General features: G+C 39.6%; 1 protein-coding gene and 1 long non-coding RNA gene across 2 annotated transcripts; one reads left to right on the forward strand and one right to left on the reverse strand.

The window, feature by feature from the left end:
* Positions 1-5,921: 5,921 nt before the first annotated feature.
* LOC117538737 lies at positions 5,922-8,778 on the reverse strand. The gene is made up of 4 exons (XR_004567906.1): positions 8,499-8,778; positions 7,626-7,759; positions 7,364-7,515; positions 5,922-6,421 (listed from the first exon to the last, which is right to left on the reverse strand). It is a non-coding gene; the product is annotated as an uncharacterized LOC117538737 (long non-coding RNA).
* Positions 8,779-13,877: 5,099 nt separating this feature from the next.
* LOC117538736 lies at positions 13,878-14,774 on the forward strand (the record flags this gene model as incomplete). The annotated part of the gene is made up of 1 exon (XM_034204638.1): positions 13,878-14,774. A coding segment is annotated over one exon (897 nt), but the record flags the coding sequence as incomplete, so codon positions are not given.
* Between the last annotated feature and the right edge of the window lie 395 nt (positions 14,775-15,169).

Below are 15,169 nucleotides of genomic sequence, written 5' to 3' on the forward strand. Positions count from 1 at the left end.
CACTGTAACTTTGATCCATGTACTTTTTTCTTTTAATGTTTAATTGACTGCACTGTAACTTTTATCCATGTATTTTTTCTTTTAATGTTTATTTTATTAGCTTTTCTTTTTAATGACTGATTTTAAATGCCATTTTCTTAATCTCTTTCATTTTTTGTAAAGCACTTTGAATTGCCTTGTGTTGAAAAGTGCTATATAAATAAACTTGCCTTGCCTTGCCTTAAGATAATGTGTCAATCTTTGTAAACCCTTCTTTCAGCTTGTGTCCACTGAGTGCTAGTTTTCTGACAGAAGCGCCGGGATGATGCAGGCCCCTGTGCAGTGGAGGGGGAAAAATGCACCTGGTGTTTTGTTTTTATGACAACATCACTGAAATATCAACATATCTTCGATCCAGTATCACCACTTTAGCGGTTTTGCTTACTTAAGGATATCCTTTAGCAGGCAGGAGATAGGTTGCCTTCAGTCCCCTTTTTGACCCTGAATTATTTAGCTGACCGAAAATAGGCCATCGTGTTTATGTCCGCGCCTCCCTTGTTAGCACCACATTGGCTGGGAAAAGCGGCGATGATGACAGGAGAGCCTTTCTAAAAAAGTTCAACTTTTAACCTGAAGCGCTCAGAGGTGGTCATATACACTCTGTTCTCATTGGTAACAACTGAAAAGAAAAGTGCAGATGTTGAAGAAAAAAGTGGCCTGTGGACACATGCCCTTAATCAGTTGTTAGCTATTCAGATGTTTTCTCCTGACCAATAAAAGCATGAAATTAATGTTTTCTTTATTGGCAATTTAGGACGGATGATGGGCCCTTCATTCCTACACAGTGGACCCTGCATATCTGGCCTAAGTCCTGCAATAACTCATGTCCTGTTCGGGGGATCACCAGAAACTACAACAATCCAAATTGAGGATTGCCCTGATATTGACATCCGTACCACTATCCAGTTGGTAAGAATGTTGGTTGTGTTATTTGTTTAAATTAAGAACAGTTTGTTTCCTCTGTCTCTCTCTCTGTCTGTATATACATATATATATATATATATATATATATGTATATATATATGTATATATATACACACACACACATATGTTCTCATCTAGCTGGAGGGCAACGCTGAGTTGACAAAACAGGAAGAGAAAGCTGTCTTTGATCTCGCCTTGTCCTGGGACCTGCCTGGTGTTACGAAAACCAACCGGAAGTGGCTGCATGAACGGCTTTTATTCCATGCAGTGGGTGACGTTGCACGCTACTTTTTGAAACTGCAGATGTAATACTATGTTCAATAATGTATTTTTTTATTTATTCTGCTGTAGTACAGAACATAATGCATTTGCTCCATATAGCTCAAATGAAATACTTGTTTCTCTGTATAGACTTGCTGTTTATTTTGTTCCAACAATAACTCAATATATGGTTGCTTTTTATGCTGTTTTCTGTTTTGGGATTCTAGGTGATTTCACGAACAAGCCGTCAGGTTAAGCAACTGAGAAAAGGACTCAAGGAGACCATGGTTTGGCCCTTTCTGAAGGAGAGAGCAGACATCATTCCCACATTTCTACCAAGGACTTCAGAGGCTGCTCTCAATTTTCATGTAAAAATGACATCCACACTTGTGAAGTGAAAAAAGGCAAACCAGATCCTCTGTCTATGTCTCCTCTGTTGTCCACAGCAGTAGTGTTATAATTCCTCTTTAACACAAGAACATCATGTCAACTTTGTAGAACTGCACGTACAACTGCACTAAAAGATTATTTTATGACTTTTTTTGCAGTCAGTCATACAAAGGATTGTGTGGCCGATCCTGGAGGAAAAGGAGGAGGAGGACGAATGCTGCTTGGAGGACAAATGCAGAGTCGCAGGATACCTGCGCATCTTCATTGAAAAGGGTATGACAGTAATGAATTATTTTTCTGAAATACATAATGACAAATATAAAACTAATTTCACAAACTGGGCTGTAAAACTATGTACACATGTTGTCTTGTAAATGTATATAAATTGCGACATGCCCATTGCAAACCATCACCGTGACTAGTCCTGTCCAAACTTTAATGATGTATTATTTTGAGGGACAAAACGCTGAGGTAGACAGATCCCTGGGCAGGGAAGCTTAGTGAACAGTCATTGACTGGAATGGAACATTGTGTAATTAGCACTTAAAGGAGTACTTGATAGTCGTTCTAACATTATCCTAGCCCACGGATTACACATTTTTGAATGCCTGTCATCCAAACTTTTTAAAGTGATCTTTGAATACAAAAAAATTAGGTTAAGATTAACACTTTTCACTTCTCCTTTCATAGCATCCTGTGCACAGCTCAAAGCACTCCTCCAATTCTGGACCGGATGGGAACTTCTACCCAGTGAACTGACCCAAATCTGCAACGTGTTTTGAAACGCTCCGTCTTCCTGCACACTATCATGATTATGAAGCTTTTGTTACTGACATTCAGGCCTGCCTCAACTCCGTTGACACAGGCTTTGGTCTTGTTTAGGTTGGACTCAATGTCACATGTATCCCTCATTACCAGGGATTATCAGGTTGTCAAGGTGATGTCTGTTGTAGTTTTGTTGACATATGCCGGATTGTAATTTTGTGGGTTATTGTTGTTCAGCTAAGATAGCTAATATGTGCTAATGTCAGTTGTCACTTGTTTTCCACACTATCTGGCAACTTTTGATCGCTGACAACATCTTCCACAGAGGTAAACAAAGCATTCATTTTGGACCCATCAACATTTAAAAATTGATTTATTCACAGGGTTCTATTTCTTGGTAGTTCAGTTACATAGATATCTGACATTTTTCCAATGTTTTCTGTTCTATGTTTGGGCCATTGTATTTAGCTCGAGATGGAATCAAATAAATAAGTGATCTACAACTTTGAAAGTATTTAAGTTTATTTTGAATGACTACTGTTCTTAAAGGGCTGCATGTATTTAATTCCAGAGCTGTTTAAATAGTTGTTATTGCTTCATTACTTATTCACAAAACATAGTTCTAAAATACTGTTACTGCTGGAGAGGTAGATTTGGTGACAATTTAGGCTGCAGTGTCTACCCAAATAGCCTCCCTATAACATTTCGTTTAGAAATGCTCAGCATGCACATAGGGCATAATTTGTACTGAGTTTCAAAGGAAATATCCAAATATGATATTGAGCGGTCTGGCCTCGAAGCCCAAATACAGCACACTCTTGCCTACAAATGTCCCCCTCATTCTCCAGCAGGTCGTAAGTGCACTGTGTTCAAATTAGGAGGGGTCGGGACACACTGGACTAAACTAGCTAACTTTATATAAAGTAGTTAAAACTAGCTCCACCTGGAGCAGCTCCAACAGTAACATGCTGCATCAGAATGTATTATTATTTACATTTTATTGCACAACATGTACTTTTACTGCTGATACTTAAAGTACATTTTGTTGATAGTATGTCTGCACTTTGACTTGTAATGGAGTATTTCTACATTGTTGTATTGGTACTTTTGCGTAAGTAATGGTTTTAAGTACTTCTTCCACCACTGCTCAAATCGTCCGAAGAAAATGTTGCCTGACCTAAGGTTCTGGGTTCAACATAACTGAGGGTTTGAACAGTTTCAAGATAAACTGCCAATGCCTGACTGAAAGGAACATGGGGGTTTGGTAGGGCCACAAGATCATGTTCACTCAATGGGCGCAGGAGCTGGATCTCAGGAACAAAGACATTAGATGCACAGGGGGTATGTGGTCCTTCCCAGTCCACACCATAATCCTCACCAACCTGACATACAAAAGGAATAAAGCCGTTCAGAATGTGTAAGCAATTACAATGTGGGTCATTTTGCATGTATTTTAAATAAATAATTGAGCCAGGGAATAAGATGGCATACATTACATCATCTAAAAACCGTTGTTTACCTGTGAGAAATCTTGTCCCTCTCTGTTGTTTAGTAACCACAACTGTAAAGGCGAACGGTGGCTTGCAGTCCTCAGTCCATGGTGATTCCATGCCTCCTTGAAACACTGAAGATGATGATGAATATGTGGCATGAAGCACCTGTGTAGTACATACAGGTCAATCTCTTGGTCAGGATTGAGTAATCCTTGGGCCTCCAGCTGGATGAATATTGTGTAGAACAGATCAAGAACATTTTCATACACATCTCTCCAAAGGCGCTCAATTCTGTAAAAGAAAGAATGAAATACAGCCTTTATATTGTATTTTTGGCAGGTCACATTATTCAACAGTTAGCAGGATGGAAAAGTTGTACAAGGTTCTACTAGTAATGGCTGATTGACACTTATGTTCAGACTGGAGTGTGAACACAATGATGAGCGAAGTGAGAGCTGGATTGTAGGTAGTGACGAATGAACTTGTTATGAACTGCCAGTAAAACGCCCCGTTATCACCCCCTGCCCCGCCTGAATGGAAGTATTGTTAGACATCTTGTAGAGGGTGGACAGACGTGCTTTTTCTCTCGGTTTCATTGTACTTTAATAATTTATATTTTTTAAATCCTCCATACCTTTGGTTATGAACACTCCGTCCAGTAATATGAGAGCTCCTGTTCTCCCCTTGTGTTTGGACCATGAAATGAGCAACCCTAACATTCTCACCCCCCTTGTCAGATCTGTAAGGGGAAAAAAGTACATTTATCTGAAGATGACTATCCAACATACAGTAATTGTACCTTCAAAAGAAAGGTCTTCTCTCGGAAAGCCTTCTTCAGGGTCTAAGCATACCCTGAAGAAGGCTGTTTGTGCCGTTCTGCGTGGGTTGTAACCCAGCTCTGTTTTAAGATTACCAAAGAGCACCTTCATTACACTTGTTTGAAATTCCGAACACTCATTTTCTTTTTGATAATTGTACCTGTGTTACAAATGCTATTAAAATAAATTTTAGTCAAATAAGTCTCATTGTACTTCATGTATTACACATTTGTAGGACATTACATACCGAACTCGAGATGGCACGTCATATTGGCCAACAGCAGACAAGAAGCCTTCAAGAACAGTTTTAGCTCTGTTGTTGGTGGCAATACTTAAGTACACAATTAGCCTGGAGAATCCATCAATGCCACCATGAACAACAATCCTCCATCTGTGTGAAATATAGCAGGATTAATTGGTTATTGAATTGGGGCCTCATGTCCACAGTTGATAAAGGCACATCTTGTTCATTAAGCTATGTTAGGAATAGGGTTGGAGGGGTATGGTTGAGGCAGGTAGGGTGATAACGTTGGATATTACAATAGCAACATGTCCTGCAATATCACAAAACCTTATTGCCATTGCAATATCCAACATTATCGTACATTGCATATGTTATCCTTCTTTAAGTTAAAAAAAGTTGTATATAAATAAGCAAATTCAGTGGCTTAATTTACTTTACCAAGGCAAGCAGATTTGTCAGCTGGGTGAACATTTATATTTTAAAGTACCTTTTGCCAACATCTAACCTCTCATCTCTACTAAAGATGGAATCACACAAGGTGCTAAAATGTTGGTTTCCGGTAGGCTAATCTCCGTAAAAGGACTTTGCCAATGGGTCCTGAGATTGTTAGTAGGCTAACACTGATTTGACCACCTCAGGTGCTAATACAGTGCCCTAAGACAGTAAATATGAAGAGGAAACATGTGATTTCATGTGAACATATAATTTCATGGTACTGTTTGGAATTGAGACTTATTCTGGATCATGTTCATACCTTTGAAAATGCTTATAAATAATTTTGTATGTCAAAGCTTACACACATTTGTTAAAATACATCTTGGATGTCCCAACTAAGGGTCAGTGTGGGTGCATTTCAACCAAGCAGAGAAACACCCGATTCCAGTACACCAACTAGTTGTGAGTTCATGTGTCACTGCTTTGTTGGAACACATTCACACCAACCCTTTGCAGATCAAATTGGACACCACTGACATTATGGTACTATCAGAAGAGCTCATATTTAGCTAGGATGTATGTGGTAGAGGGCTTGCCCCCATGCAAGGACTGTACCTTTAGTAGCATCTAATTGTGTTTTTGTTTGAAATTCAAACTCAATTATTATCTAATGAGTAGACAAGGAGTTCAATTAATATCCTCAACTAACTAACTAACTAACCAACTAATATTTTGTATTAAAAAAGGATAAAGGCATCATTAAGTATTAATGACCTGGCCATATATCTTTTAATGTTACTTTTTCCTCAGCCTTCAAATTGGTCTCACACTCAATACTTCCAGGGGTGCAATGTCTGTAGATAGGCCTACTTATTTCAGCAATCACACCTTAACCTGTGTTTTCTCACATGATGTTACTATTTAGTGATTTCAGGTGGTGTGGTACAGGCTTGGAACAAAGAACTGCAGGACTCCAGCACTTGAGGACAGGAGTTCAAGAGCAGCACCTACTAGATTATGATGGACACAGTTCAAAAAGCAGCAGGAAAAACCTCAAGCTCAACCTTGACAAGACTGAGCTGCTCTTCCTCCCGGGAAAAGATTGTCCCACTCTTGACCTAACAATCAACATCGGCACCTCAGTTGTTTCCCCGACTCAGACTGCAAGGAATCTGGGTGTGACCCTAGATAACAACCTGTCCTTCACTGCAAACATCGCTGCTACAACCCGTTGCTGCAGATACACGCTTTACAACATCAGGAAGATACGTCCCGAGCTGACTCAGAAAGCGACTCAGGTTCTGGTCCAGGCTCTCGTCATCTCACGCCTAGACTACTGCAACTCCCTCCTGGCTGGTCTACCTGCATGTGCCATCCGACCTCTGCAGCTAATCCAGAATGCAGCGGCTCGTCTGGTCTTCAACCTTCCTAAATTCTCCCACACCACTCCGCTCCTCCGCTGGCTTCCGGTAACTGCTAGAATCCACTTCAAGACACTGGTACTTGCTTACCATGCTGCGAATGGATCTGGCCCTTCCTACATCCAGGACATGGTTAAACCGTACACCCCAGCGCGTGTACTACGCTCTGCATCAGCCAAACGACTCGTTGCGCCCTCGCTGCGAGGGGGACCCAAGTTCCCATCGGCGAAAACACGTGGGTTTGCTGTCCTGGCTCCAAGATGGTGGAATGAGCTCCCCATTGACATCAGGACGGCAGATAGCTTGCACATCTTCCGGCGCAAACTGAAAACTCATCTCTTTCAACTCCACTTCGAGCGTTAGAACTATTAATGAAGCACTTTTATACTAATAAAGGACTGGCTTACCTAAAGCCAGTTGACCAGCACTTGAAATGTTTGGCTCTATGAAACCTGATGTACTTATATGATTCTGTTTTCTTCAAGGTTGTGTCTTCCTGGTCGAATGTACTTATTGTAAGTCGCTTTGGATAAAAGCGTCAGCCAAATGCAATGTAATGTAATGTAAAAAAACTGACCTGATCAGCTTGTGATTACCGTCTATATGCCATAGACTATTTGGTGCAGGAACATTGTACTGACGACGCCTTGTAGTCTGGAGGGTTAACCTTCGCATCAAGATTGCTCCTGGATCAACTCTCTGCATTGACGCCCTTACTCGATGCCCTGATTGAAAAAGGAGATTTATTTGTTTATTCAAATTGGCGACTGGCTAAACCCACGTCATTTGGAATTGGGTTGAACATTGAGGTTAAACAAAAACTGCTAATTCTTACTTTGAATGTGTATGCCTCTGGACCGTAGATGTCCCAGCATCATTTTATATCCAGCATTTGGATTAGTGCGCTGAATCTCCATCACTAAGGCATCTACATCGTCATCGTTAATTGAAGAGTATAGGTCTGATTTTCTACAGTAGAAAAACACAAAAAATATATATGTGTAATGTCATTTCAATTATATATTTATTACATAAGCAACAGCATCGTTAGTTAGGTGTAACAGTTAGCATGAATACAACTCCAGTTATATTAACATTCATTTATACAGTGGCTGCAACTTCACGTGTATCAGGAAACATCTCTGACTTTAGTCATTTTTGATGAATAAACAAAAACCGCAATTTCACGATACAAGCAGGTTTCGGTGTAACAATAGTCATATCTGACAGAGCAGCTGTTAATAATAACTGACCTAACTTGTGTGCAACGTCAACATAAACGTGTTGGCTAACGTTGACGCACATCCACCAGTCTAACATACTCCATTTCAACCATCTCTTCGTATCATATTGCTACACAATACTAAATAATTGTTTGTCAATCATGTTTTAATTTTGTTAACGTTAACTGTATTATACACGTTTTTGCCCACCAGTCTCGTCCATAGATATAAAATAGGAGTAGAACGGACATTTCCATTCAAATCAACGTAGCAGGATAATGGATGTATTATATTTTAAGATAATGCAGGTTGGTCAGAGCAGCGGCCATTTGTATGTGTACCGTTGCCATAGTGACAGTTGTAGCGGGCTGACCATATAAATAGAATATGAGTATACTCGTATTCTATTTCTATGGGCTTGTTATTTGTATGACGTTCGCTCGATAGAGCAATAATTCGATTTTACGTTCGCTCAAGTAATTCACCTTAGGCCTTCTTCGACCGATCTCCTCTGAATTGTGCGGGATGACACACCAAACAGATCCGCAATTTCTCGGGTTGATAGACCGGACAACACATAGGTAGCGAGCATATCGCCTGGAATATCCAGAGGCGGGCGTCCTGCACCTGTGCTTGAACCAACTTCTTGGACATCTTCCACATGAATACGGTGCTCAATCAGTGTCAAAGTATTTACAACTTCGTCATCCGTGTTGATATCTCGAAGAGCACTTATCCGCCCGAGTACTTCGATAAAGTCTTCAATATGGGCCAACATAGTATCTGTTGGTAAACCGTGTTGATCAATTTGATCTGCTAAGGATAACATAGCATCTTGGAGCCCACCGACGTCTTCCATGTTGTTATTTTCATTTAGTAGTTTGCCTTATAAACTTCTCCTCCATTTTCTTCCTCTTCTCGTGTAGTCAGTGTGGTGCTGTTGCTTTGGTCTGGGTCTCTGGACCTGTGAGCTAACCACGCCCCGTTCATTTGCATATAAGGAATGGAAATGTCTCATCATGAAATACGAGTCTCTTGAAATAAATAAATGCGTAATTATGAAATACAAGTCATCTGAAATAAATAAATATGTCATTATGAAATACGAGTCTCTTGAAATAAAAAAAATTGTATTTAAATGTACATGTATACATATTGTTGGAGATGTAAAGGGATAACTGATCCGCTTTTCAAATCTCCGCGCGTCCCTATCAAGCTGGTTAATACAGGAAGGAATCCAGAGCTACCAAGTAACCGTTAAACAATAATCTACTTTAATGGTAATATGACAATGCAATACAATCAATACAGTACAAATTCAATACAGTTATCTTTGGGATCCCGAATTTACCTGCACGTGAGCCAGCCAGAGGAAAGAGACTGAACACAGTGTGTGTCTCTGCGTTTATACTTTCTAACAATGGGAGGAGTTATCTGATACCCCCTTTTGATTGGCAGCCCCAAATATCACAAACACCTCAGATCTTAGGTTTCCCCAATCACTGTAGCTAGATCTAAGTTGAATGCAAATCAAGACATGCTCTCACCTTCCCCCATCTTCCTTTGTCCTTAAAAACACATGTCAACAGGCCCCAAATCCAGCTCACAGTTTTACCCAAATTATTCCCATTTTAAGCTTATCCATAGTTAGCTAACATGAATACATACAAATATTTCACTACAAATCCCCCTTTTGATCTCAATTTAAGAGATCAACTATTTCAAGACATTCACATTATAACCTGGGATTCAGACTATTTAAACGTTCAGGAATGGCTCCACATATCAACTTCATATGACCGTGTAGAAATACCAAAATATGTAAATAACTCCATACATCAATTACATCACTTAGTAACAACAAAGTTAAAAACCCTTCAATCAGAATGATTGAGTACAGCCAATCGTAATAGAAAATCATCTCTCCTCAGTGTTTAGACAAATCGTTCATCAATAGCACAAAAATAAACATACCAACAAATATAGAAGAAAATAGTAAAATATATGTTTCCAAATAACATCTTTTATCATTTATCATTCAGTCCTCCTTAATCATCAAATTACAAACTTTAAAAATAGCTTGCATCTCAAAGATTTGCTTAAAGACAATTATAGTAAAAACACATTTAACATTTAGGATTATTAGAAATCCACCTGAGGTATAAAATCTGGATTGTAAAGGTCCAGTTGAAATTCACAGTTTAAGGTATAACATTCACAGTGGTGATTCAATTAATCTGTAATCTGCAAAATTGCAGTGTCTTCAAGCTTTAACATTACTTCACGTATACTTCATTACGCTTTAGTCAAAAGTAAGGCACTTATCTATACATTCATTTTAGTCAAATACATTGTTCAAAAATCTGAAAAAGAAGATTCAGACATTTATTGCGTAGTGTAAAAACCCGAAAGGGTAAAATCTATATACATCTTCTACATTCTGAGTGTCAATTTTAATCAACTTGTCATTCATTTTGTGGGGGTCCCCATGGCGCAGAAGCCGTGATTGAGCCCCACGGATCTGAAAGCTGGGCGTCGTACATCAACACGGAGTCATCAACTGTGGAATATCCTACTAGTCTCTGTGGAGCCTGGAGGGCGGTTTTGGTAATCTTTCGTATGGCTAGTTTAACTACAGTGACCAAGCAGATTATCACAATTAGCACAACTAAGATAAACATTGAAACGGTTACTGCAAATTTAACCAACCCCGCACCCCACGATCCAAAAGTTCCAGTTAAATCCCCAAGGGTAAACCCATGAGTTTCATGCAACTCTTTTATCCCCCTGGCGGTATCATGAGCCATATCCATTACCTCAGGTGTAGCATCAGAGATGAAAGAACAACACTCAGATCCAATCACCTTGCATGTGCCCACCTGGGCGGCTAATAGAAGATCCAGTGCCATACGATTCTGTAATGCTACAGTCCTAACCTCCTGTAATTCTTTATGTTCGGCTAACATGGCTGTGTTAGATGCATTTAAATGATTTTCCACTACTTTGGACAACGCCACAATTTCCTGCTGAGAAACATAAATACCGTACCATGGTAAAAATAGACTAGCCATCCGCTGTCCTTCTGTAATCGACCTGCTGTTTCTATGTAGAGAGGGAAGTATAGCTGCAATCTCATCAGTCTTTACTTTACGGATTAAAGGGATTAGATAGGCCAGGTAACAGGTGCCATAGAAAATGTCATAAGGCATACGGCTCGGTCCCCACAAACTAAGTAAACTCTCTGCGGGAGGGGCGTTCTGGCTAACTGCACCTTTATTACGGTATTACAGTCGCTGTGGCCCACATCTGGAGAGGTAAGAGATCCTCTTTCATTCTGGAAACAGATGGACACATTCTTCCACTCATGTACTACAACTGGGGGAACATAGACAGAACAGTCACGGGTAGGGGACTTACCTAAGGGTAATGGCTGCGAACAGTCATGTATTTTAACTAGTGCTGTCAAAATTATCGCGTTAACGGCGGTAATTCATTTTTTGAATTAATTGCGTTAAAATATTTAACGCATTTAACGCATGTGCAGAATGGCCCGCCCCATACGTGCCACCAATGGCAGCGCCAGGGTATGGCTGGGGTAGGCTACACCCATACCAAGAAATGGCTTAGCCCCACCATGAAAAATGATATTAAAGTAAGCAAAATAAAGACTGCCAACTCACGCGGAGTAAATTGCACAGACAGCAGTTAGTAAGATTGATTTCAGTAGCCACGGTTTTGAAAACTTTTGTCACGTAGTGATCGTCTTCTCAATAGAACATCTTTGATAACGGCGTGATGTTGTTGCAGGAAGTCCCGACGGAGAATACTTTTGCTGTAGTACAGGGGTGCACATAACTGGTACGCAGGTTATTTAAACCTGCGTACCAGTTAAACATAAGATCTCTAGCATCTAAAGCATTATTGGTAAATGATGTAATATCAGATTATAATATTGATATATGCTGTCTCACTGAAACTTGGTTGAGACATGAAGAATATGTCAGCATAAATGAGGCCACTCCACCCAGCCATATCAATACTCATATTGCCCGAGGCACGGGCCGAGGAGGTGGAGTTGCAGCAATCTTTGACTCAAGTTTACTTATCAATACTAAACCAAAATTAAATTATACCTCCTTTGAAAGTCTCGTTTTTAGTCTTACGCATCCGACCTGGAAAACTTTGCAGCCAATCTTATTTGTTACAGTGTACCGTGCACCAGGTCCTTATTCAGAATTCTTATCTGAATTCTCTGAGTTTTTATCAACTTTGGTACTTAAAACAGATAAAGTAATTATCGTAGGTGACTTTAATATTCATGTTGACGATGATAAAAATAGCCTTACTGTTGCATTTAACTCTATATTAGATTCTGTTGGTTTTTGTCAGAGTGTAAATAAACCAACCCACTGCTATAATCACACTCTCGACCTTGTTCTGACTTATGGTATTGAAATTGAGCAACTATTAGTCGAACCGCATAATCCTGCTTTATCCGACCATTTCTTAGTAACTTTTGAAGTACTGTTACGAGACTACAAAGCATTAGTCAAAAGCTCCTGCAGCAGAAACCTATCTGTTAGTGCTATAGCCAAATTTAAGGAAGGGATTCCACCAATACTTAATTCGATAGCATGTCTGCATGTAAGGGAGGAAACTTATACAAAATGTACACCACCCCAAATTGATCATGTTGTTGATAGTGCTACAGATGCACTGCGAATAAAATTAGACTCTGTTGCTCCTTTGAAAAAGAAGAAAATAAAACAACATAGATTAGCTCCATGGCATAATGCCGAAACCCGCAAAATAAAGCAAAAGTCGAGATAACTTGAAAGGATATGGCGTTCCACTAAACTTGAAGAATCTCGTTTAATTTGGCATATTACTCTCAATGAATATAAGAAAGCACTGCGTAAAGCGAGAGCAGCCTACTACTCTTCATTAATAGATGAGAATAAGAATAATGCAAGATTTCTTTTCAGCACTGTAGCCAGGCTGACAGAAAGCCACAGCTCAATTGAGCCTTCTATTCCCATAGCACTCAGTAGTAATGATTTTATGTGCTTTTTTAATGATAAAATTGTTACTCTTAGAAACAAAATTAATGACCTCTTGCCTTTGACCAGTATAGTGTTATCAACAGCTCCCGGAAACGTAAGTTCTAATATTACACTAGATAGTAAACTAGAATGCTTTTCAGCCATAAACCTTGAACAATTAAATTCAATGATTCTCTCTTCTAAACCATCAACGTGTATGTTAGACCCAATTCCAACTAAGCTGTTGAAGGAAGTTTTTCCATTAATTAGCACTTCTTTATTAAATATTATGAATATGTCTTTATTATCAGGCTATGTTCCACAATCATTCAAAGTAGCAGTGATAAAACCGCTTCTTAAAAGCACAACCTCGATCCAGAGGTTTTAGCCAATTATAGACCTATTTCCAATCTTCCGTTCCTCTCAAAAATTCTTGAGAAAGCGGTCGCAAAACAGTTGTGTGATTACTTAAAAAACAATGATTTATTTGAAGATTTTCAGTCTGGCTTTAGAACACATCATAGCACAGAGACAGCTCTGGTTAAAGTCACAAATGACATTCTAATAGCCTCTGACAAGGGACGTGTCTCTATTCTTGTTTTGCTCGATCTCAGTGCTGCATTTGATACTATCGACCATGATATCCTATTGCAAAGACTAGAGCACTTAGTTGGCATACAGGCAACTGCTTTAGACTGGTTTAGGTCCTATCTATCTGAACGCTCTCAGTTTGTACGTGTCAATGATGAATCTTCCACGCAAACCAAAGTTAGCCATGGAGTGCCACAGGGCTCAGTGCTCGGACCTATTTTGTTCACATTATATATGCTTCCGTTAGGCAATATTATAAGGAATCATTCTGTACATTTTCATTGTTATGCGGATGATACTCAACTATATTTATCAATCAAGCCTGATGAAATGAATCATCTAAATAAAATTCAAGACTGCCTTAAGGACTTAAAAACGTGGATGACCTTAAACTTTTTGATGTTAAACACGACCAAAACTGAAGTTATTGTACTTGGCCCGAAGAATCTACGAAACAAATTATCTAAGGATATATTAACTATGGATGGCATTAATTTGGCCTCCAGTGAGACTGTAAGGAATCTTGGTGTTATATTTGATCAGGATTTATCCTTTAACGCCCACATAAAATCAATTTCAAGGACCGCCTACTTCCATCTACGTAACATTACAAAAATCAGGCATATCTTGCCTCAAAACGATGCAGAGAAACTAGTCCATGCATTTGTTACTTCAAGGCTGGATTATTGTAACTCTTTATTATCAGGGTGTACCAAGAAGTCAGTCAAGTCGCTTCAGCTGATTCAAAATGCTGCAGCTCGTGTACTAACCAGAGTTAGGAAAAGGGACCACATTACTCCTGTTCTGGCTGCCTTACACTGGCTCCCTATAGAACACAGGATAGAATTTAAAATTCTTCTTCTCGCCTACAAAGCCCTTAATGGGCAGGCGCCATCTTACCTTAAAGAACTCATTATACCCTACTGTCCTACTAGGGCATTGCGTTCCAAGAATGCAGGGTTGTTGGTTGTTCCTAAAGTCTCTAAAAGTACAATGGGAGCCAGAGCCTTTTCTTATCAAGCTCCACATTTGTGGAATCAGCTTCCAGTTTGTGTTCGGGCGGCAGACACCCTATCCGTTTTTAAGAGTGCGCTTAAGACCTTCCTTTTTGATAAAGCTTATAGTTAGGGCTGATTAGATTCAGCCCCTAGTTTTGCTGATATAGGCTTAGTTTGTCGGGGGACATCTTACTTCTTCCTTCTCTCTGTTTATACTTGAGTACTCTCATGTTCCGATTAACCCAGCTTCCCCAAATGTCTTTCTTTTTGGTGTCTATATACGCTGGGATCCGGAGTTATGGATGATCCTGCGCTCCTCTGTCCTGGATCTTGAGTCGTGGCTGTGGTCCTGGATCATAGGTCCTGGATGGATATCCTCGTGGATTCATCTTCCTATTATACACACATGCATTACCAAACATTTGGACTACCTATGTTGCAAATGTATTATCTTTTCAATTTACACACGGCATCTATTGCACGTCTGTCCGTCCTGGGAGAGGGATCCCTCCTCTGTTGCTCTCC

The sequence above is a fragment of the Gymnodraco acuticeps genome, unplaced genomic scaffold, assembly GCF_902827175.1.
Source record: "Gymnodraco acuticeps unplaced genomic scaffold, fGymAcu1.1, whole genome shotgun sequence".
Lineage (NCBI taxonomy): Eukaryota > Metazoa > Chordata > Actinopteri > Perciformes > Bathydraconidae > Gymnodraco > Gymnodraco acuticeps.